Here is a 23,412-nt window from a genome sequence, read left to right on the forward strand (position 1 = left end):
TATTTGGTCTGGGTTTGTCCGGTGTCTAGAAACCATTTTTTTGCTCTGAACAGGATTGGGGCTGCACCGAACAGGTTTGAGGCTGCAGGTCTCCTTTCTGGGTTGTTGGTTGTGCTGGAGGTGGGCCGCATAGACGAGCTCTGATCCTGGATCGGCTCTTGGATCCTCTGATCCTGGGTAGATCCGTGAAGACCTCTACTCTGAATCTTGGGTGAGGGGAAGGGGAACAGCCTGTGTGTCAGTCGGAGCCCTAGACAATCCGCTGGAGAGTTTAGCTACTACAGGCTGTCAAAGGGCTATACATGTCTCCTTCATGTCTCTAAGGCTAGGAAGGGAAGGTCTCTCTTTCCTCCCACTGTCCTCCTTTGACTTTGGCTCACAAGCTGTGATTGTAGAACCTTAAGTATTAAGACGAATGTCACTGGGAGGAAAACTCTTGTTGGTTGACCGTTGTTAAGTTCCCCAGTTTCTGTGTTGGAGCTTGTGTATTTGAGTGTGTTTCAGGAGACGGCTTCCTGAATTCAACCCAAGCAGCTGATGGGTCGACTCCACGACTAATTGGAGCTGACCCCGCCCCCTCGTCAAATTACAGCTGTATCCCATTAGACTCCTTCTCCAGTTATAAAAGCCAGTATTCTGTTGTTCAGTAGAGAGATCATGGCAGAGAGATCATGGCAGAGAGATCATGGCAGAGAGATCATGGCAGAGAGATCATGGCAGAGAGATCATGGCAGAGAGATCATTGCAGAAAGATCATGGCTGAGAGAGGAGGCTGATGGCTGAGAGAGGAGGCTGATGGCTGAGAGAGGAGGCTGATGGCTGAGAGAGGAGGCTGATGGCTGATGGTCATATTATGTTTGTTGTTTCTGAGAGTGATACAGGCAGTTGGTATGTACTGTGTTAGTTTGTTGCATTATCAGATAGAGCTTATTTGTGTGTCCTTTTGTTTCTTAGTTTTTGAAATTGTTTAATATTCTGTCTCATTTGTTCTCAGGGGGGAAGGGGAAGGCACCATGGGAGTGTTTAGGCAAGAGGCCCGCGGGCATACATATACCCATAGTATAGTCTAGGCACACTAGGTAAGAGCTGGGCGGAACACCCCCTGTATTTTGGTTAGGGCACCAGGTGGTGCTAAATTAGGTAAGTAGTGGGTAGGCAGGTAAGGTAGCAGAGGGGGCTTTGAGATTTATTTTCTTTGCTTTGGTTCCGTCCAGCCCCTTTTCCCCATATTACCGTGTGACGGAATAAATTCCTTGTAAACGGTGCCACTCTTTCTGCCTTTGTCATCCTTACTCACATCTACAGTCCCATACCTCTTTCATTTCACAGAGAATTGAGTTGTAGCAGGGTGTTGCGTTCCCTCTTCATAGAGGCGTGCGTAACAACCGTCTCCCTCCAGCCTGCCTTCCTACTGACAACACTCTGAGGTGATGTATTGAAATGACACTCAGTTTTGTCTGTCTGCTTCTCTGATGAAGATTGTGCTGGTGTTAATTTAGGTGAATCAGAGGTCTTGGTTTTAGGACTTTTCTTATCTTGAGGAGACTTGTGTTCCTGCTGATCTGTAGTTGACTGAGGAGATGACTTGCATGGCAACTTAGGACTTTTTGAAAATAAAAGAGAGCCGCACACTAGGAGCTCAGATGCTAAAATGTAATTACCAACGTTTCTACAGGCAAGCTGTCTTCATCAGGGTATAATCACAAACACTGTGGGATGACTCGTTTATAGTGTCAAAAGACACAGGTGTCTGTAATCATGACCAAGAGTGGCCTAATATCATTTGTTAATAATCAAAAAAATGAAGGTGAGTGTTGGCTTACTGCCTGGGATTGGTGTCCCAAGGTCTAGCTCAGTTGACGAAACATCAGGTGAGGCTGGTGGTTTCATTGGTTTCTGTAGTCGTGGGTCAGCTGGTGGAATCTTAAGATTCTTTCAGTGGGACTGGCATGTGATGATACGGAAGTCTTAGCTATGGCAGGAACATTTCTCAGTTATTTTCTTTGGTGTTGAAGTCTTCTTCATTTCACTGCTCCTTATCATATCAGAATCAGCTTCACTGTATCCTCTATAATATTGAACATGTCTGGGCATGGAGTGTGACATCTAGCTGCTTGACATCTAGCTTTAGGGATGGTTACAGAGTCTTTAGGTTTGGCACAGTTACTGTCCCTTTAGCTGCTGGTGGACAGCTCTCCAGCCCACAACATGTAGTCCTATTTCCTGAGATGTCGCTCCTGGTGTGGAGCATTGACTCCCTGCGAAAAGTCCCATGTTGTCGGGGTACAAGGGGCTTTTGAGTTGAATAACAGTGTGCGTAATGGGGTGCTAAGGGCACTGGAAGACATACTGAGAGAGAAGGAAGGGGAAAGTATTGGGGTGTTGAGAGATGTGCTAGAAAGAGGAGCAGGGTAAGGAGGAACGCTGGTATCTGTGGGGGAGGAGTGGGTGTAGGGTGGGCTGAGCATGACACTCTCATTAGATGCTGGGGAGTCTGAGGCACTGCTGCCGGCGCCATGACTGGCAGCCCCATCTCCTCGCCCAGCTGGGTGACAGGGGACGGGCTCCTTTTCCTCTTCAAATCAAAGTTTATTTGTCACGTGCGCCGAATACAACAGGTGTAGTAGACCTTACAGTGAAATGCTTACTTACAGGCTCTAACCAATGGTGCAAAAAAAGGTGTTAGGGGAACAATAGGTAAGTAAAGAAATAAAACAACAGTAAAAAGACAGGCTATATATAGTAACGAGGCTATAAAAGTAGAGGCTACATGCAGACACCGGTTAGTCAGGCTGATTGAGGTAGTATGTACATATGGTTAAAGTGACTATGCATATATGATGAACAGAGAGTAGCAGTAGTGTAAAAGAGGGGTTGGTGGGTGGCGGGACACAATGCAGATAGCCAGGTTAGCCAATGTGCGGGAGCACTGGTTGGTCGGCCCAATTGAGGTAGTATGTACATGAATGTATAGTTAGTGACTGTTGAGAAGTCTTTTTGTCCTAGACTTGGCACTCCGGTACCGCTTGCCATGCGGTAGTAGAGAGAACAGTCTATGACTGGGGTGGCTGGGGTCTTAGACAATTTTTAGGGCCTTCCTCTGACACCGCCTGGTATAGAGGTCCTGGATGGCTGGCAGCTTAGGTCCTGTGATGTACTGGGCCGTACGCACAACCCTCTGTAGTGCCTTGCGGTCAGAGGCCGAGCAATGGGGGCGTGCTCGGTCCACCTTTTCCTGTAGTCCACAATCATCTCCTTAGTCTTGGCTACGTTGAGGGATAGGTTGTTATTCTGGCACCACACGGCCAGGTCTCTGACCTCCCTATAGGCTGTCTCAGTGTCTGTGATCAGGCCTAACACTGTTGTGATGTCTGCAAACTTAATGATGGTGTTGGAGTCGTGCCTGGCCATGCAGTCGTGGGTGAACAGGGAGTACAGGAGGGGACTGAGCACGCACCCCTGTGGAGCTCCAGTGTTGAGGATCAGCATGGCAGATGTGTTGCTACCCACCCTCACCACCTGGGGGCGGCCCGTCAGGAAGTCCAGGATCCAGTTGCAGAGGGAGGTGTTTAGTCCCAGGATCCTTAGCTTAGTGAAGAGCTTTGAGGTTACTATGGTGTTGAACGCACTTTGGTGATGAACGCTGAGCTGTAGTCGATGAATAGCATTCTCACATAAGTGTTCCTTTTGTCCAGGTGAGAAAGGGCAGTGTGGAGTGCAATAGAGATTGCATCATCCGTGGGTCTGTTTGAGTGGTATGCAAATTGGTGCGGGACCAGGGTTTATGGGATAATGGTGTTGATGTGAGCCATTACCAGCCTTTCAAAGCACTTCATTGCTACGGACTTGAGTGCTACGGGTCTGTAGTCATTTAAGCAGGTTGCCTTTGTGTTCTTGGGCACAGGGACTATGGTGGTCTGCTTGAAACATGTTGGTATTAGACTCTATCAGGGACATGTTGAAAATGTCAGTGAAGACACCTGCCAGTTGGTCAGCACATGTCCGGAGCACACGTAAAACTTCTTCCGGCGCCATTTTAACTTCACTCCTGGGCAGGGTTTAAAGACAGACATCCCATCCCCAGCATCAAGAGTGGTGGTGGGTCTTGCCTGGATACCAGAGGGTCCTGCTAACAAATGGTAGGACAGGGAATAGGTAATTACAATCATTAGTAGAGGGTATCTTGCAAAAGAGAATCACATTCATAGAAGGGAATAAATTCAGTAACTATTGACATTGCATTAGAATGACTATGATTCTTTTTTTTATGTCTCAAATGATTTAGAATAAAGTCCCTACCTCTTTCAGCATGAGGCCCTTCTGATGTCTCATAATGGGGGAAAAAGTAAGAGAAAACAGTAATATTGCTTATGAGAGCCAATATTCTGATTTTGTTGACAAACCCACTTCCTCTCATATACCCTGTTAGCCTGGAACTTTTTAAAAACACCTTTAAAATGGATGGATTGAGCCAATACTGAGCATACGGATTATTTTATCACAAAGCTGCTCAAGCTTCTTCTCATGATGTTTGGTCTTCTCATTGCGCACGGCCTGGTACCATTTCAAACTATTCTGATAGCGGTGGATGAGGAAAGCAGGGGTGGTGCATCAGAACAGAGGCTCAAAGATCCCTGAGAACGGGATAGGGAGCCACCATCTCCTCTCCCTCCCCTGTCCTCACCTCCAGCAGCATGCACCTTAACAAGGGATCTGTGAGAGGAAAACGTCAAGGGGGCTCTGGTCTCCAGAGGGGGGTTGCTTGGTGGGCTCTGGTCTGAGTCACTGGCCTAACCAGCTGACCACCAGGGAGGGTTTTCTACCTGGTGAGCTTCTCTAAGTCTGGCCTCACTGAGATTAAACAGAGTGTGGCCTCTGGATGTTTGAACCACTCTTATCAGTCGGGTTGGGGATGGGTCGTTTTATTGGACAAAGTCTACAGTGGCGCCTACCAATAGGGAGGTCTGTGGTGTATTTGAGCAAAGGCTTATCATAAGGTTCTCCTTTCCAGGTCTCTTGCACTGGCATCCACATCTTTGTCTTAGCTGAGAGAGCAGGGGGTACTTGCTACCGAGGCCCGGTGGGACAAGGGCAGTGGTCTGAGGGGGGGCTGTAGATGGCCCTTCTCCTGCATGATTGAATAAACAGGTTTAAATGTAAAAATAGACATCTATTAAGTTAGATTGTCTAGCTGCTGTAGCTAGCCAATAGATTATTTAAAGTCCTCACCAGATAAATGTGAACATTTCCTTTCATTGACTCCTCCCTCCTTCTGGGACCTAAGAAAAAAGCAGTGTTTTTCTAAAACTTTTTCCAGCATTATTAGTTAGATAATCTTTTCTTTTTTATATTTATGATTGAAAGACAGCATTCAAACTTTAGCTAACATAGTTAGCTCTTGCCTGCTAGCTAGCGCATTTCAGATAACATGAATTTAGCGAGCCACATGAGATTGATAACTACCATCCAATTTGGTGGACAGCAATGTGTTGCTAGCAAGCTGTTAGCAAACCTGATGTGCTGAACTTGAGTCGTGTATTCAAACGTAGCTACCTTTTTTTCACCTTTGGCTGAGTATATTTTGGTTTCATCTTGTAACAAATGTGTCATTCATTGGCTAAAGTAAACAAAGAAGTGATATCATCAACGGTATAATAAACAAAAAAATGCATTATCCTTCAAACTTGCTGCACACTTGTTTCGTAAATTCACTCTGGCGATCTACTTCAATTTCAGAGCACTCTCGCCTGAGTGTAACAGAGCGCAGAATAACTGATGAATTTATGAACGTGAAACACCCGTTGAATATGACTGGTGTCAGTAAATGTTGAGTAATTAAATTGTTGCCAGCAGCACAGTTAGTCACTAACTCTCTAGATAACATGAAAACACCATCTCTGCTAGGGCATAAAATGTTCAGAGTAAGGTGTTCTCTCGCTTGACTGTAAGTGGCTAGTAAGCTAGCCAACTTTAGCCAGTTAGCTTGGGAGTGAAATGGCTAGCTAGTTAGCGGTGGTGCGTGCTAGTAGCGTTTCAATCGGTGACGTCACTTGCTCTGAGACCTTGAATGGTTCTCCGTGCTCTGCAAGAGCCGCGGCATTTGTGGAGCGATGGGTAGCGATGCTTCGAGGGTGACCGTTGACGTGTGCAGAGCATCCCTGGTTCGCGTCCAGGTCGGGGTGAGGGGACGGACGTGCTTGACTGCCGTTCAACCCTACTTCTCGGCCAGAACGCTCTGAATTTATGAACGGACAATGCTCCGAACACACCCTTCATTTCGTTTGTGTTTCTCGTCTCTGTTCCAAGCACTGTAGTTTAGCAAGACTGCGATCATATGGAACTGTCCATTGCTGAAAGTAAAATAATGCTGAAAGTAAAATAACCACACTGCTATTAAACTGTATGTGGAATACACCCCTGGCCCTTGTCCCAATAGAAAAAGATGAGAACAAAGATCAAAGATGATAAATTTAAGTCCATACAACATTGACAAATTATGGATTTTATTTGCTTACATTTTCAATTCAACATCGCGATGCAAGAACAAACACTGCATATAGCAAATTCATCATGTCAGCTCCTGATAAAATGGCACTATTACTAGTGTATAATGTTAACGTATCCAATCCATTTTTGGTTACAAGATAACGTTCACAACTGTTAATAAATAACATGAATATTACAATATAAATGCCTTCATTTAGAATATGAATCTTTTATTACACATTTACAATCCCATTTCCAACTTGTCTCTCACATGAAAGTAATGCACAATTTGCAGAAGTGAAACAACACAGTATGGAAATACTGGAGGAAAAGGCAGGTCAAGAAAAAAAATTGTTTTGACAAATCCTAATTTCATAGAAAGTGTTAGTATTGTGTTTTTCATCCTGCACTACATTCAGCTGTGTCACTCCACTCATCCCACTGTCCAGTATGTATAAAATATAGTAGAGGTTATGTTCAACTGCAGCCAGAGTTTGAATAACACTTTGAACATGTAAATGTAAGATCCTATATTCACTCCATTCTGATTATCTGGCGGGAGAATAACCATGTTGTCCTGAATGGTGAATTGACCTACAGAAAGTCCGTCTAAAGAATAAACACCACAATGACCTCCACAAATGTTGATGTTCCACTTGCTCTTTTACTGCCACGTCTCCTGTAAACAAAAAAAGAAAAAGAACAATGATCCATTTTTTTCGTAATCTATGACTCCCCCAATAGCAAAAGCAATGAACATGTGTATAACATCAATCCTAAAATGGTTAAGTGAAATGTCATTTTCCTGCTCTATAATCCCTTCTGCCAACCTCAGACCCAGGAATCGAGGGGTGGAGGTTTGCGTTCCACCAGACCCACTGCAGGCCTTCCAGCCCGGATGAAGTGCTTCCTCTCTGGGATACTCTGCAACAAAATAGAACCATTATTTAGTTAAAGGTCCAATACGGCTGTTTGTATCTCAATATCAAATCATTTCTGAGTAACAGGTAAGTACCACACTATGATTGTTTTCAATTAAAATTGTAAAAAAAAAAAAACACAAAAATAGCTTCTTAGTAAAGAGCCATTTCTCAAGGAACAATTTTGCTAGGATTGTCTGGGAGTGGTCTGAGTGGTCTGTTATTAGCAGAGAGGTTTAGAACTCTTTCTTATTGGTCCAACTAATTTACCGCCTGGTGATGTCACTAGGCAAGCCAAACCTCCATCCCACCAAAACTGGTAGAAATGTTCAGTCTTTTAAAACAGCTCTTACAATAAAATGGCACTACAACAGTGTTATTCCAACCTCATAGTGTGGAAATAGATATAAAACACAAGAAAATCACATTTTTCACTGCGCTGGCCCTTAAAATCTTGTGAGTCACCATTGAAAAACTCCTGATCTTAGGTATAGTAAGGAGCTCATATGTACCGTGTTACTGACCTGGAGTAACCCATCACCCACTCTGTCACTCAGCTCCACGGTGGAGTATCCATCTGTGGGAAAAACAGACAGTATACAATAAACAAAGGTCATTTTGTGTTCAAATGACAAGAAACAGGCTCACACACAGATGTAGGATCTTCATTTAATCACTCTTTTGTTTCTGACAATTTTCCTGCACAGCAGGAAATGTAAACTTGTAGTGTATTTGAGTTTTAAAAAGGCTTCTAAAATGTAAGTTTGTAATTTCCACTTTGAAATTTCAGAATTGATTTGCCCTAAAGAAACACAGACAAAAATGTCTATTCATTGCAATCCACATAATAATCCAAATGTCCTCTGGGTGCATGATTATTTTCCTACTGTAGAAAACTGGCTCAAATGAAGATCCTACATCTGCATGAACACACACACTTTCAACAAGTTCTCACAGTCTCACTGCAGAATTAGACATTCATCCACGTTCTCTAAATTAGGAAAAGTTTGAATTTGCTCCAAAGATCAAATATTGAAGTGTTTTTGAATCCGTGGGTTGACTCCTGCTGCCCTGTATGTTCCATTTCTCCAAACCGAAGTTAAGGGTAAAGGTAGGCACTCATTCCGAATGGTTAAGGTAAAGGTTATTGTTTGGGATATGACAAAAAACAGTGTCCACGACTGGGATCAAACAACTAACCTGATCCAGTCATGGGATTACTCAAGTCTACTTGATAGTAATAGCGCTCACTGTTGCCCCTAGTGGCTGATTTTGAAAACATTTCCCGATGTCCTCAGGAATGGATAGACTTCCAATTTCGATGTCAATCTCCCTACACACACACACACACACTTATGCTGAAGCTACAGTCTCATGCTGACCTTGGTTTTTCTCCATCAGAGGGAGTGTGATGTCATCATAGGCTGCCTTTCCGGTCTTAGTTTTTTTGGGTATTCCACTAGTGGTTGACTGAAGGTTAAAAAAAAAGAAGACTCAGTATGCCATTCTGAACTAATTGTGTCCCATATAGTGCTCAATATCAGACTGTTTGTGCCACCCATTTGGACTGTGTAGTGAATGGGGAATACAGCCTTCTACAGCATGCCATGCGAAACCTTAAAGTGGCTCTTGTTCCAGCCTCCCTTGTAGAGGCTATTTCTCAGGTCCTTGTAGGCCCACACTGTCTGTAGGACATGAGATGCTGCTTTGGTCTCCCGCACAGATTGGCTAGCAAAGAAACAACAGAATAAACCAGAGCTAGCATAAAGGAGAGAGTACAACAAGGTGAACTGAGCATCTAGCCAATTGAAACCATCTCCCATAACCAACACCAAAGATACTATGCTATGATAATCTACCTTGTCTTGTTGATGGCCACCAGTTTCTGGATGCCGTGACCCTGTATGAGACCACGGGCATTCTCAGGGCTGTCTGAGATGATCTCATGGATAGTGTTCAGAATGGCCACCACTGTGTCCCCTTCCAGGTTCTTGGCTGGTCGCTGCTGACCACTGGGCAGGTTACTGACCAGGTCCCTCATGGCATAGCTTCCTATGGGGCAAAGGGTAAAATTATGTATCGTGTGTGTGTGTGTGTGCACTCGCGTGTATGTGCATGCATTGATGTGTGCATACGTGTTTATGTGCATGTACCTATGAGGTCTTTGTTCCGTCGATCTATGGCCAGGTTGCGTAGAGCAATAGCTACAGCTCGGACCACTTTATCACCATCTGAACGCAGTAGCTCCACCAGGACAGGCAGACCTTTCTCCTTCCTAACTGTGGCCCGGATGTAACTGGACCACTGAGAAAAGGCACAGAGAGAGAATAATAGGATGTCATGTATAAATTGCACACTCCTATTGTGCTACTTGTGAGGATTCACACATCATACTTTTATATACATGCTAGCTTTTCAACCACATTTCATTACACCCATCACAAAGGGGGGGGGGGGTAGAGAGGGGATGAGAAACAAATATTCTGTTCTCCCACAGCCTCAGATAAACTTCTCCCCCTTTGCCCTTCACTCACAGCCCAGTGACCTGCAGCAAGGTTCTGCAGAGCTCCGGCTGCTGCCTCCAGGGTGTTGTGGTTTTGACTGCGAGTGAGGAGAGACAGGTACAGCCTCACCACCTCTGGCTGGTACAGCAGCTCCAGACCTACAGAGAAAGAGGGAGAGAAACAGCACATCTGCAACCAGTAGAGAACTCTCATACACATTGGAACTGATATGATGAGACACAGTGGATTCTCAATCCACCCATCAGCAACCAAACAGCACATATAGCGCTTATAAAGCTAGCACAGTTCAGACTTCATAGTGAAAAACCGATGTGATGGAACTGACGACTTGCACCCTACTGTTTCTTTTATGAAGTAGTAGAGTATACTTTTTCTGACAGCTTGGAGTTTTTAGGCCGAAGTGTGATGATTTAGCGCAGGATGATATAAAAAATGCAATAGTTGTTTCCTATGACATCAAAGACAAAATCTCAAAACACCTCTTCTTTCATAGTCATGGTTTTATGGTCTAGAACCATGAACAGATCACTGCAAGACAAGGAGCAAATATTTATCATCTATCAGATGCCTCCTCTAGAGAATATAGACAGACTATGAAGCACAAAATTATCATTGTATTAGTATTTCAGAAAGAATATATAATGTACACAAAATAGATAATAATCCCAATTAAAAGCTCAGCCATGCTTGTGTGTGCGGAAATTCAATATTCACACTGGTTTTATGTTGAAGGAATGTTCTGCCTGGCTACGGGATTTGGACTGTGCTTGAAATTACAAAATGTTTTCCCAACTTTCATTTTGTACAAACACGTGCAAACACCCACACAGCATGTAAACATGGATGTCTATTCTATTATTAACAACTGAATGCTGTAGGCTCCACATCTTATCAGCTCTCACAGAGCTCTTCTCGCTAACAAATCCATCTGTGTACATACGGTATCCCCCACCAACTTCAGCCATATTCATTCACAGACTACTATTTTACTGGAGTGAGAGGCTTCTAGCTATACCCACATCCCCAGCAGCCTGGCTAGAATACATAAGGAGTGAAAATACACAGGAACTCTGTTACAAGCTGTCTTCCAGAGGTTTTCCATCCATATTCAGCCAGCTGAAGCTGCTGGGAAGCTGCTGCTGGCTGCGAGGCTTACATGCCGTCTAATCCTTACATTACATTTTACATTTAAGTCATTTAGCAGATGCTCTTATCCAGAGCGACTTACAAATTGTAACAACATGGGTTGTAACCTGATTATCACAAGGATTGCATCCTCTGGCAGGAGCGCGGGAAGGCTCTACATCTGGACGCACAGGTTCTGTTGAGGGTATAGACTTGTGCTACCTGGATGGCTACCCAGTGTCATCAGTAATCCTCATACACACTCAGATGGGCTCTGGTGGGCCATGACCAAACTTTCCATTTGAACCTGTCAACTTCTACATCAAAAGACATCTACAATGCTCATATTTTTTAAATATCTTGCCTTACATTGTGTTTCACTTATAAATATGTATGTATCTGAACATATTCAAACCACAGCGGCAGAGCTGCTGCGATGATGTCAACGTCATAAAGAAGAGAGTTGTATAATCAATTCAGTTCTCTCTTCTTTCCTAAGGTGTCATCTTCTGTCTGATCTTCTGAATGTCAATGACTAGTATAGAATCTTATCAACAGTCTGGGATATCACACAATGCCTGCATAAATCACACATTATATTTCATACACAAAAAAAGAAAACAAAGCCATAGTGCCTTATAATCACATCATGACACAAAATACTTAAAATCCTCACTTAATTTGATGCTGAATATAACCTATAATAGCTGTTCACACCGCTCCCTCCCCCCACCTCAAACACAAAAGCACATACAAACACTATATATATATTTTTTTAACCTTTATTTAACTAGGCAAGTCAGTTAAGAACAAATTCTTATTTTCAATGACGGCCTAGGAACAGTGGGTTAACTGCCTGTTCAGGGGCAGAACGACAGATTTGTACCTTGTCAGCTCGGTGATCAGAAAGTATTCACACCCCTTGACCTTGTGTTACAGCCTGAATTTAAAATTGATAAATTGAGATTTGTGTCACTGGCTTTCACACAATTCCCTACAATGTCAATGTGGAATTCTGTTACAAATGAATAAACATGAAAAGTTAAAATGTCTTGAGTCAATAACTATTCAACCCCTTTGTTATGGCAATCCTAAATAAGTTCAGGAGTAAAAATGTGCTTAACACATAATAAGTTGCATGGACTCACTCTGTGTGCAATAATAGTGTTTAACATTACTTTTGAATAACTACCTCATCTCTGTACCCCACACATACAATTATCTGTGAATTTCAAAATCAGATTCAACCACAAAGACCAGGGAGGTTTTCCAATGCCTCGCAAAGAAGGGCACCTATTGGTAGATGGGTAAAACAAAGCAGACATTGAACAATGCAAAGTTATTTATTACACTTTGGATGGTCTATCAATACACCCAGTCACTACAAAGATACAGGCATCCTTCCTAACTCAGTTGCCTGAGAGGAAGGAAACTGCTCAGAGATTTCACCATGAGGCCAATGGTTACTTTTAAAACAGTCACAGAGTTTAATGACTGTGATAGGAGAAAACTGTCAATGGATCAACAACATTGTAGTTACTCCACAATACTAACCCAAATGGCAGAGTGAAAAGAAGGAAGCCTGTACAGAATAAAAATATTCCCAAAATGAATCCTGTTTGCAATAAGACACTACAATACTGTAAAACTGCAATAAAAGTGGCAAACACAAGACATTACAGTACCACTCTTCATATTTTCAAGTAGTGGTTGCATCATGTTATGGGTAAGCTTGTCATCGGCAAGGACTAGGGAGTTTTTTAGGATAAAAATAAACGGAATAGGGCTATGCACAGGCAGAATTCTAGAGGAAAATCTGGTTCAGTCTGCTTTCCAACAGACACTGGGAGATAAATTCACCTTTCAGCAGGACAATAACCTAAAACACAAGGCCACTGGAGTTGCTTACCAAGATTACTTTGAATGTTACCGCGTGGCATAGTTACAGTTTTTACTTAAAATCAGCTTGAAAATCTATGGAAAGACTTGGAAATGGCTGTCTAGCATTGATCAATAACCAACTTGACAGAGCTTGAAGACTTTTAAATAGAATGTGCAAATATTGTTTCATCCAGGTATGCAAAGCTCTTAGATTTACCCAGAAAGACTTACATTGGTAATCGCTGCCAAAGGTGATTCCAACATATATTGACTCAGGGGTGTGAATACTTATGTAAATGAATACATTTGCAAACATTTCTAAAAACATGTTTTCACTTTGTCATTATGGAGTACTGTGTGTCGATGGGTGAGGGGAAAAACAACAACAATTTAATCAATTTTGAATTCAGGCTGTAACACAACAGCTGACCACGACTCCATTTTGTTGCTCCCAGCCTATAGACAGAAACTAAAACAGAAAGCACCTGCGCTCAGGTCTGTTCAAAGCTGGTCCGACCAATTGGATTCCACGCTTCAAGATTGCTTCGATCACTTGGACTGGATTATGTTCCGCATAGCTTCCAACAACAACATTGATGAATACGCTGATTCGGTGAGCAAGTTTATTAGCAAGTGCATCGGTGATGTTGTACCCACAGCGTCTATTAAAACATTCCTCAACCAGAAACGTGGATTGATGGCAGCATTCGGGCAAAACTGAAAGTGCTAACCACTGCTTTTAATCAGGGCAAGGTGAACGGAAACATGACCGAATGCCAACAGTGTAGCTATTCCCTCCGCAAGGCAATCAAACAAGCTAAGCGTCAGTATAGAGACATGTATGTGGCAGAGTCTACAGTCAATCACGGACTACAAAAGAAAAACCAGCCCCGTCTCGGACCACAATGTCTTGCTGTTGCAGACCACAATGTCTTGCTCCCAGACAAACTAAACAACTTCTTTGCTCGCTTTGAGGACAATATAGTGCCACTGATGCGGCCCGCTACCAAAACCTGCAGGCTCTCCTTCACTGCAGCCAACGTGAGTAAAACATTTAAACGTGTTAACCCTCGCAAGGCTGCAGGCCCAGACGGCATCCCCAGCCCCGTCCTCAGAGCATGCGCAGACCAGCTGGCTGGTGTGTTTACGGACATATTCAATCAATCCTTATCCCAGTCTGCTGTTCCCACATGCTTCAAGAGGGCCACCATTGTTCCTGCTCCCAAGAAAGCTAAGGTAACTGAGCTAAATGACTACCGCCCCGTAGCACTCACTTCCGTCATCATGAAGTGCTTTGAGAGACTAGTCAAGGACCATATCACCTCCACCCTACCTGACACCCTAGACCCACTTCAATTTGCTTACTACCCCAATAGGTCCACAGACGACGCAATCGCCATCACACTGCACACTTCCCTAACCCATCTGGACAAGAGGAATACCTATGTAATAATGCTGTTCATCAACTGCAGCTCAGCATTTAACACCATAGTACCCTCCAAACTCGTCATTAAGCTCGAGACCCTGGTTCTCGACCCCGCCCTGTGCAACTGGGTACTGGACTTCCTGACGGGCCTCCCCCAGGTGGTGAGGGTAGGTAACAACATCTCCACCCCGCTGATCCTCAATACTGGGGCCCCACAAGGGTGCGTTCTCAGCCCTCTCCTGAACTCCCTGTTCACCCAGGACTGCGTGGCCATGCATGCCTCCAACTCAATCATCAAGTTTGCAGACGACACAACCGTGGTAGGCTTGATTACCAACAACGACGAGACGGCCTACAGGGAGAAGGTGAGGACCCTCAGAGTGTGCTGTCAGGAAAGTAACCTCATACTCGATGTCAACAAAACAAAGGAGATGATCGTGGACTTAAGGAAACAATAGAGGGAGCAGCCCCCTATCCACATCGACGGGACAATAGTGGAGAGGGTGTAAAGTTTTAAGTTCCTCGGCTTACAAATCACAGACAAACTGAATTGGTCCACCCACACAGACAGCGTGGTGAAGAAGGAGCAGCAGCGCCTCTTCAACCTCAGGAGGCTGAAGAAATTTGGCATATTCATATATGTACGTATTCTTATTCATTCCTTTACACTTGTGTGTATAAGGTAGTTGTTGTGAAATTGTTAGGTTAGATATTACTGTATGGTCGGAACTAAATGCACAAGCATTTCGCTACGCTGGCATTAACATCTGCTAACCATGTGTATGTGACAAATCAAATTTGATTTGATTTGGGTATGAATACATCCTGAAGGTACTGCAACCACAGAAACCACATCAAGCTATTCCATATTGTATTGTACTCATACAGTAACTGACATACAGCATTTGTATGGACCATGTTGTTCTATCAAAGCATTCAGACGGTCTACTTTTGTGTCTGATTGGTCCCCATACAATCCAGTCACTTCTTGACATTATAACACATTGGGAACTATTCTACATCATGCACAATACATTCTATAGATGCCTCGTGCCAAGGTTAAGGCTTTCCACACTGTAGGTCTTTGGAATGCAGATCCACAGATCACTAAAGATGCTACATATTTACCTTTTGTTGGTTGTGTGCGTTTGGGTAAATCCAGTGTACCATATTTTTTGTCACCTGGTCCGTTTCTCCAGCCTAGACAAAATACACGCAGGCACGCACACACGCACATACACAGACACACACAAACACACACACCGTGGTTAGCAAAAAGCACAATTGAAATGTCAATTGTAAATAGGAAATATCAAACAGTAAATAAGAAATATCAAAACATGGGAAGTGTATAAAGACATGACGATGATAATGAGTCAGAAATACCAAGGTCTTCCATTGAAGCTCAAGACTTGAGGTAAATAACAGGGCAAGCAACCACAGAGAAGAGGTCCTGGAGTCTCATAGTTGACCGAACATTATTATGTATTTGAAGAGTTTATTTCCAAAACACCTTATGCACCAATTTTTTACATTTGTCTTTTTTTTTCATCAGAATTGATTGCTTATGAGTACCTTCATACGTGTGTAAAAGATTTATTCATTGATTTTAGATGTGAATGAAAATGTTGTTTTTGAAAACTGAAATCTGTTGTACCTCATTTCTACCAGTATGTCACCGTGCAGCTAGAGGCAAAAAAAAACTGCAGATCATCTTTACTCCACACACAGAGATGCATACAAAGCTCTCCCTCGCCCTCCATTTGGCAAATCCGAACATAACTCTATGGCTGGGATCATCAACTAAATTCAGCTGCGGACTGATTTTTTTTTTCTTGAACGGAAGGTTAGGGGGCCAGAATATAATTACAAATAATTTGTAGACTGCAAATTAACCACAAGAAGCCCCATAGTTGCACATATGTGGGAATACATATTTCTTAAATGAAAATCACTCAGAGCTGATATGCTAGAGTTTTTACAATATTTTAGGTCCAACAATAAAAACTTCTTTTTTTTTTTGCTCTGAAAACTTTGGGGGGACAAATAAAATCGCTGCCAGTTGGGAACCCTGCTCTATGGAATATGGAATACGTTCAGCGATTTTCCCACATCTGTCACCAGCTTCATTAATAAGTGCATCGACAACGTCGGCCCCACAGAAATCCTGCTAAGCTTTCTGACTAACCATCAAACAGGCAAAGCATCAATAATGAACTAGAACAGTGGTTCTCAATCTGTGGGAATCCTGAATCCCTGAATCATGTCGTATTTTTTGAGTCACTCAAACATCACATGAATACACATTAGAAATGGGAAAATGCATAGAATTGCAAGAACATTAGCTTTAAAACTGCACAATATCTTCTGCACTACATGACAAAGTGTAAAAGTGCTTCAAATATGCTTCAAACCTGAACAGTTTATGTCATGAACAGTGCTTGTGCCCATAGAAATAGATGTGGCGTGCAGGGTGGGCAAGGGATGTTCCCCAACGGTGGAAGGGGGGCCTGAGTGAAACAGTTTGGGAACCCCTGGACTAAAGAGTCAGTCGATAAGAGCTTCATATTACTGTATTGAAATTAAAACAAATTCTTATATTGATGTCACCACACGGTCAGGTCTCTGACCTCCTCCCTATAGCCTGTCTCGTCATTGTCGGTGATCAGACCTACCACTGTTGTGTCATCAGCAAACTTAATGATGGTGTTGGAGTCGTGCCCTCAAAGCTCATCACTAAGCTAAGAACCTGGGGCTAAACACGTCCCTCTGCAACTGGATCCTAGACTTCCTGATAGGTCGCCCCTAGGTGGTAAGGGTAGGTAACAACACATCAGCCACGCTGATCCGCAACATGGGGGCCCCTCAGGGGTGCGTGCTCAGTCCCCTCCTGTACTCCCGGTTCACTCATGACTGCACGGCCAGGCACAACTCCAACACCGTCATTAAGTTTGCCGATGGCCTGATCACCGACAATGACGAAACAGCCTATAGGGAGGAAGGATGGTGCAAGGATAACAACCTCTCCCTCAATGTGATCAAGACAAAGGAAATGATTGTGGATTACAGGAAAAGGAGGGCCGAGCATGCCCCCATTCTCATCGATGTGGCTGTAGTGGAGCAGGTTGAGAGCTTCAAGTTCCTTGGCTTCAACATCACCAACAAACTAACATGGTCCAAGCACACCAAGACAGTCGTGAAGACAGATCCTCAAAACGTTCTACAGGGCAAACAAAACCTATCCCCCCAGGACAAAACCTATCACTGGGGTTGCATCACTGCCTGGAAGGGCAACTGCTACTGCCATCCAGAGGGTATCTCTATCACCAGTTACGGTGTCAGAGGAAGGCCCTAAAAATTGTCAAAGACTCCTGCCACCCTAATCATAGACTGTTCTCTCTGCTACCACAAGGCAAGCGGTACCGGAGCGCCAAGTCTAGGTCCAAGAGGCTTCTAAACAGCTTCTACCCCCAAGCCATAAGACTCCTGAACATCTAATCAAATGGCTACCCAGGCTATTTGCATTGCCCCTATTTGCTCTTTAATTATTTGTACTTTTATTTCTTATTGTTTTGGTATTTCTTCTGAAAACTACATTGTTGGTTAAGGCCTTGTAAGTAAGCATTTCACTGTAAGGTCTACACTTGCTGTATTCAGCATTTCACTGTAAGGTCTACACTTGCTGTATTCAGCATTTCACTGTAAGGTCTACACTTGCTGTATTCAGCATTTCACTGTAAGGTCTACACTTGCTGTATTCGGTGCATGTGTCAAATACAATTTCATTTGATTTGATAAATGTATCATTTGTAAATTTCTTCATTAAAAAATGTAGTTATTTATTACATTTAACTGTGTAAAACCTAGCAATACAACTTATTTCTCTGAGAGTGAGGCAGATATATAGTATTATTTGTCTCTGAAATGAAACCAAGTAATAGATTTTAAACAAATTACATGTCTGTCATTGAACAATACCATGCCATAGTTAGATAGTGAGAAAACACACCAATCTCTTTCATAATTTCTTTAAACAATAAAGGCTATTTTACCAACATTTTTGAAAATATATATATAGCGTTTTGGAATTAAACTACATTTTTTGATTGTCAAATATAATTCATTTATTTAGACAGACTTACTTTGATTGAACCACTCCTCTTGTGAATGATGATGGAAGGAAACAAATCAAAAGACAAATAAGGAAGACATTTTCAAATGGCAAATATAGCATTACAGCAATAAAAACGACACCAGAAATCACCCAATTCTACACCTATTACATGCTTGCCAAAGTATGTGGTACATTTCACAACTCTAAGCACAAAAATCTTAACAGACCATCAAAATGGCTCATTTTTAGAAACTCTAAGCACATTTTCAATTGACCGAGTACAACAAACAAATTCACAAAGGCACTTGTTCGTTTGTTCTTTTCATTTGGATACATATTATTAATCTATCTGCTTTTCAAAATGCAATATTCACTTAACTTTTTATATGATTTTCTTTTAATTTGTTAACAATACAATGAACTGGGTGTGGCCTTAATTACTGCATGATCATTCTTGATCAGCCAGTGTGCGTCAATAGGACAAAATGAAAAGAGTCACTCATGTGCTACCATTTGGAACAATGCACTGCTGAAATACCTGGGTTGTATGTATAACAATATGCTGTTTTCCATTCATTATCTGATTTCATTGATAAACTGTAAGCAGAGAGACAGTAAATACTGTATCAGTTGACAAGTCACATAGAAAAGGTGATCTTGAACAGTGGTGAACTGTCATTCATGGCAGGTGGGGCTCTGAGCCCTACCTGTTCATCCCCACCTGTTTTTTATGATATGTGACACACATTAATGTGTCACAAATCAGTTTGCAAACAATGTAAAAAATATATATTTGAGTTAATAAAGCCACATACAGACATAGTCTCTTTTTTGCTTTCTTGACTAAGGCAGCTCCAAAATGCATGTATTTCAGCCTAGCTCAGTGCTTTCTGTGGTGGTGGGGCAGCCGGCGGAAAATACAGAGCGTAGCCATTGGTAAAGTTCTCTAGTTGCGCCGTGATTGGCTCAGTGTTCTGGCACTCATGAGGACACTACGTCACTGCAAAGTCTACAAGGAGAGCTCGAAAATTCAAGCCCCTTGAGTGCTGCCACAGAGTTACATTAGAAGTGCCCATCCAAGATGGCTTAAGGTCATTGGTCACAGATAAAATGGCATCAAATCACGTTATATTTACTGAAGCTTTGATTGGACTGATCATGTCAACATCATACTTTCAAAATCTTAGCTAACAGTCATCATCATGAATCAAGTCAACGATCTAGTGGCAAATCCTTTTCAGTCCTTGTCATATGAAGAGAAATTATAGATAAAAAGTACAGTTGAAGTCGGAAGTTTACATACACCATAGCCAAATACATTTAAACTCAGTTTTTCACACTTCCTGACATTTAATATACCTAGGTGTCTGGTTAGACTGTAAACTCTCCTTCCAGACTCACATCAAACATCTCCAATTCAAAGTTAAATCTAGAATTGGCTTCCTATTTCGCAATAAAGCATCATTCACTCATGCTGCCAAACATACCCTTGTAAAACTGATCATCCTACCAATCCTCGACTTCGGCGATGTCATTTACAAAATAGCCTCCAATACCCTACTCAATAAATTGGATGCAGTCTATTACAGTGCCATCCATTTTGTCACCAAAGCCCCATATATTACCCACCACTGCGACCTGTACACTCTCGTTGGCTGACCCTCGCTTCATACTCGTCGCCAAACCCACTGGCTCCAGGTCATCTACAAGACCCTGCTAGGTAAGTCCCCCCTTATCTCAGCTCAATGGTCACCATAGCAGCACCCACCTGTAGCACGCGCTCCAGCAGGTATATCTCTCTGGTCACCCACAAAACCAATTCTTCCTTTGGCCGCCTCTCCTTCCAGTTCTCTGCTGCCAATGACTGGAACGAACTACAAAAATCTCTGAAACTGGAAACACATCTCCCTCACAAGCTTTAAGCACCAGCTGTCAGAGCAGCTCACAGATTACTGCACCTGTACATAGCCCATCTATAATTTAGCCCAAACAACTACCTCTTTCCCTACTGTATTTATTTATTTCTTTATTTTGCTCCTTTGCACCGCATTATTTATATCTCTACTTTGCACATTCTTTCACTGCAAATCAACCATTCCAGTGTTTTACTTGCTATATTGTATTTACTTCGCCACCATGGCCTTTTTTGCCTTTACCTCCCTTATCTCACCTCACTTGCTCACATTGTATATAGACTTATTTTTCTACTGTATTATTGACTGTATGTTTGTTTTACTCCATGTGTGACTCTGTGTTGTTGTATGTGTCGACCTGCTTTGCTTTATCTTGGCCAGGTCGCAATTGTAAATGAGAACTTGTTCTCAACTTGCCTACCTGGTTAAATAAAGGTGAAATAAATAAATAATCAGAGTAACAATTCCCTGTTTTAGGTCAGTTAGGATAACCACTTTATTTTAAGAATGTGAAATGTCAGAATAATAGTAGAGAGAATGATATATTTCAGCTTTTATTTCTTTCATCACATTCCCAGTGGGTTAGAAGTTCACATACACTCAATTAGTATTTGGTAGCATTGCCTTTAAATTGTTTAACTTGGGTCAAACGTTTCGGTAGCCTTCGACAAGCTTCCCACAATAAGTTTGGTGAATTTTGACCCATTCCTCCTGACAGAGCTGGTGTAGAGTCAGGTTTGTATGCCTCCTTGCTCGCCCACGTTTTTTCAGTTCTGCCCACAAATGTTCTATGGGGATTGAGGTTAGGGCTTTGTGATGGCCAATCCAATACCTTGACTTTGTTGTCCTTAAGCCATTTCTCCACGACTTTGGAAGTATGCCTGGGGTCATTGTCCATTTGGAAGACCAATTTGCAACCAAGCTCTAACTTCCTGACTGATGTCTTGAGATGTTGCTTCAATATTTTCACGTAATTTTCCTCCCTCATGAAGCCATCTATTTTGTGAAGTGCATCGGTCCCTCCTGCAGCAAAGCAACCCCACATCATGATGCTGCCATCCTCTGTGCTTCATGGTTGGGATGGTGTTCTTCGGCTTGCAAGCCTCCCCCTTTTCCCTCCAACCATAACAATGGTCATTATGGCCAAACAGTACAATTTTTATTTCATCAGACCAGAGGACATTTCTCCAAAAAGTACGATCTTTGTCCCCATGTACAGTTACAACCCGTAGTCTGGCCTTTTTATTGCAGTTTTGGAGCAGTAGCTTCTTCCTTGCTGAGCAGCCTTTCAGGTTATGACGATATAGGACTTGTTTTACTGTGGACATAGATACTTTTGTACCTGTTTCCTCCAGCATCTTCACAAGGTCCTTTGCTGTTGTTCTTGGATTGAGTTGCACTTTTCACACCAAAGTACGCTCATCTCTCGGAGACAGAATGCGTCTCCTTCCTGAGCGGTGTGACGGCTGCGTGGTCCCATGTTGTTTATACTTGCGTACTATTGTTTGTACAGATGAACGTGGTACCTTCAGGCATTTGAAAATTGCTCCCAAGGATAAACCATACTTGTGGAGGTCTACAATATTTTTTCTGAAGTCTTGTCTGATTTCTTTGGATTTTCCCATGATGTCAAGCAAAGAGGCACTGAGTTTGAAGGTAGGCCTTGAAATACATCCACAGGTACACCTCCAATTGACTCAAGTGATGTCAATTAGCCTATCAGAAGCTTCTAAAGCCATTACATCATTTTATGGAATTTTCCAAGCTGTTTAAAGGCACAGTCAACTTAGTGTATGTAAACTTCTGACCCACTAGAATTGTGATACAGTGAAATAATCTGTCTGTTAGCAATTGTTATAAAAAATACTTGTGTTATGCACAAAGTAGATGTCCTAAAAGACTTGCCAAAACTATAGTTTGTCAACAAGATATTTGTGGAGTGGTTGAAAAATGAGTTTTAATGACTCCAACCTAAGTGTATGTACACTTCCGACTTCAGCTGTATTGGTGCTCATCGGCCATTGGACATTGGGGCGGCAGGGTAGCCTAGTGGTTAGAGCTAGTAACCGAGCTAGTAACCGAAAGGTTGCAAGTTCAAATCCCCGAGCTGACAAGGTACAAAATCTGTCGTTCTGCTCCTGAACAGGCAGTTAACCCACTGTTCCTAGGCTGTCATTGAAAATAAGAATGTGTTCTTAACTGACTTGCCTAGTTAAATAAAGGTCAATAAACATTACACAACAAGTTTGGAAGGGATCAGTGGCGTTGCAAAGATCAGCAAGCGTTGCAAAGCAATCACTAGCCTTCTATTCAGTGGAGTGGGTGTGTGGTCCAAGTCTGGGTTTAAGGGTCTCTTTCCCAGGCTTAAAAGGATAAACATGCAACACCATGGGCCAGAAAAGGTTGAATACATTGTCCATGCTGTCAATCCAGCATGACTTCTGCCGCGTTCAAAATAACTGGAAACTGGGAACTGAGAAATCTCAGACTTCACTGAGACTACTGGGAAACAAGCTCTGACAGGGAAAATACATTTTGAACTGTCATCCAACTCAGAAATCTAAATTGGGAACTCTGGCCTCTTTCTGCCTGTTACTGAGGCCCAGAAGCCAGGATATGCATATAACTTGTACCATTGGATATAAAACACTTTGAAGCTTTTATAAAATGTTAAAATAATGTATGAGACTATAACACAATTGATATGGTAGGAAAAAATCCAAAGACAAAACCAACCGGAATTTTTACATTTTTTATAGCATTCCACTGTAGGAGCATGGACTATGGGGCATTTGCAATTCCAACTCCCAGATTGCTATTCCTATTGCTTCCACTAGATGTCAACAGTCTTTGTTCAAGGTTTCAGGCTTGTTTCGTCCCAAACGAGGAAGAATTTTGAGTTTTGGTACTGGGAGTCAGAGTTGGAAATCAGTCTGTGCGCATGCACAACGAAGAGGACATGCACCTAATAATTTTACTTTCCTATTGAACATACATCTATCCGTATGAAATATTATAGTTT

The 23,412-nt window shown here is 42.5% G+C and overlaps 1 protein-coding gene across 3 annotated transcripts in view; it reads right to left on the reverse strand.

Annotated features, from left to right (window-relative positions):
* Positions 1-6,492: 6,492 nt before the first annotated feature.
* LOC118391429 (splicing regulator ARVCF-like) overlaps positions 6,493-23,412 on the reverse strand; it is a 32,906-nt gene continuing 15,986 nt past the window's right edge. Inside the window, exons 8-17 of one of the 3 annotated variants that reach the window (XM_035782816.2) lie at positions 18,506-18,523; positions 15,492-15,563; positions 9,941-10,068; positions 9,560-9,710; positions 9,266-9,458; positions 9,023-9,134; positions 8,789-8,876; positions 7,919-7,983; positions 7,317-7,410; positions 6,493-7,165 (exon numbers count right to left, since the gene is read on the reverse strand). In XM_035782816.2, coding sequence (XP_035638709.1) covers positions 7,318-7,410; positions 7,919-7,983; positions 8,789-8,876; positions 9,023-9,134; positions 9,266-9,458; positions 9,560-9,710; positions 9,941-10,068; positions 15,492-15,563; positions 18,506-18,523 — 920 coding nt within the window. In that variant the 3' untranslated portion in view covers positions 6,493-7,165; position 7,317. The remainder of the gene's footprint in view (positions 7,166-7,316; positions 7,411-7,918; positions 7,984-8,788; positions 8,877-9,022; positions 9,135-9,265; positions 9,459-9,559; positions 9,711-9,940; positions 10,069-15,491; positions 15,564-18,505; positions 18,524-23,412) is intronic. The other 2 variants (XM_035782817.2, XM_035782818.2) reach the window with 2 other exon arrangements.

The sequence above is a fragment of the Oncorhynchus keta genome, chromosome 12 (assembly GCF_023373465.1).
Source record: "Oncorhynchus keta strain PuntledgeMale-10-30-2019 chromosome 12, Oket_V2, whole genome shotgun sequence".
Lineage (NCBI taxonomy): Eukaryota > Metazoa > Chordata > Actinopteri > Salmoniformes > Salmonidae > Oncorhynchus > Oncorhynchus keta.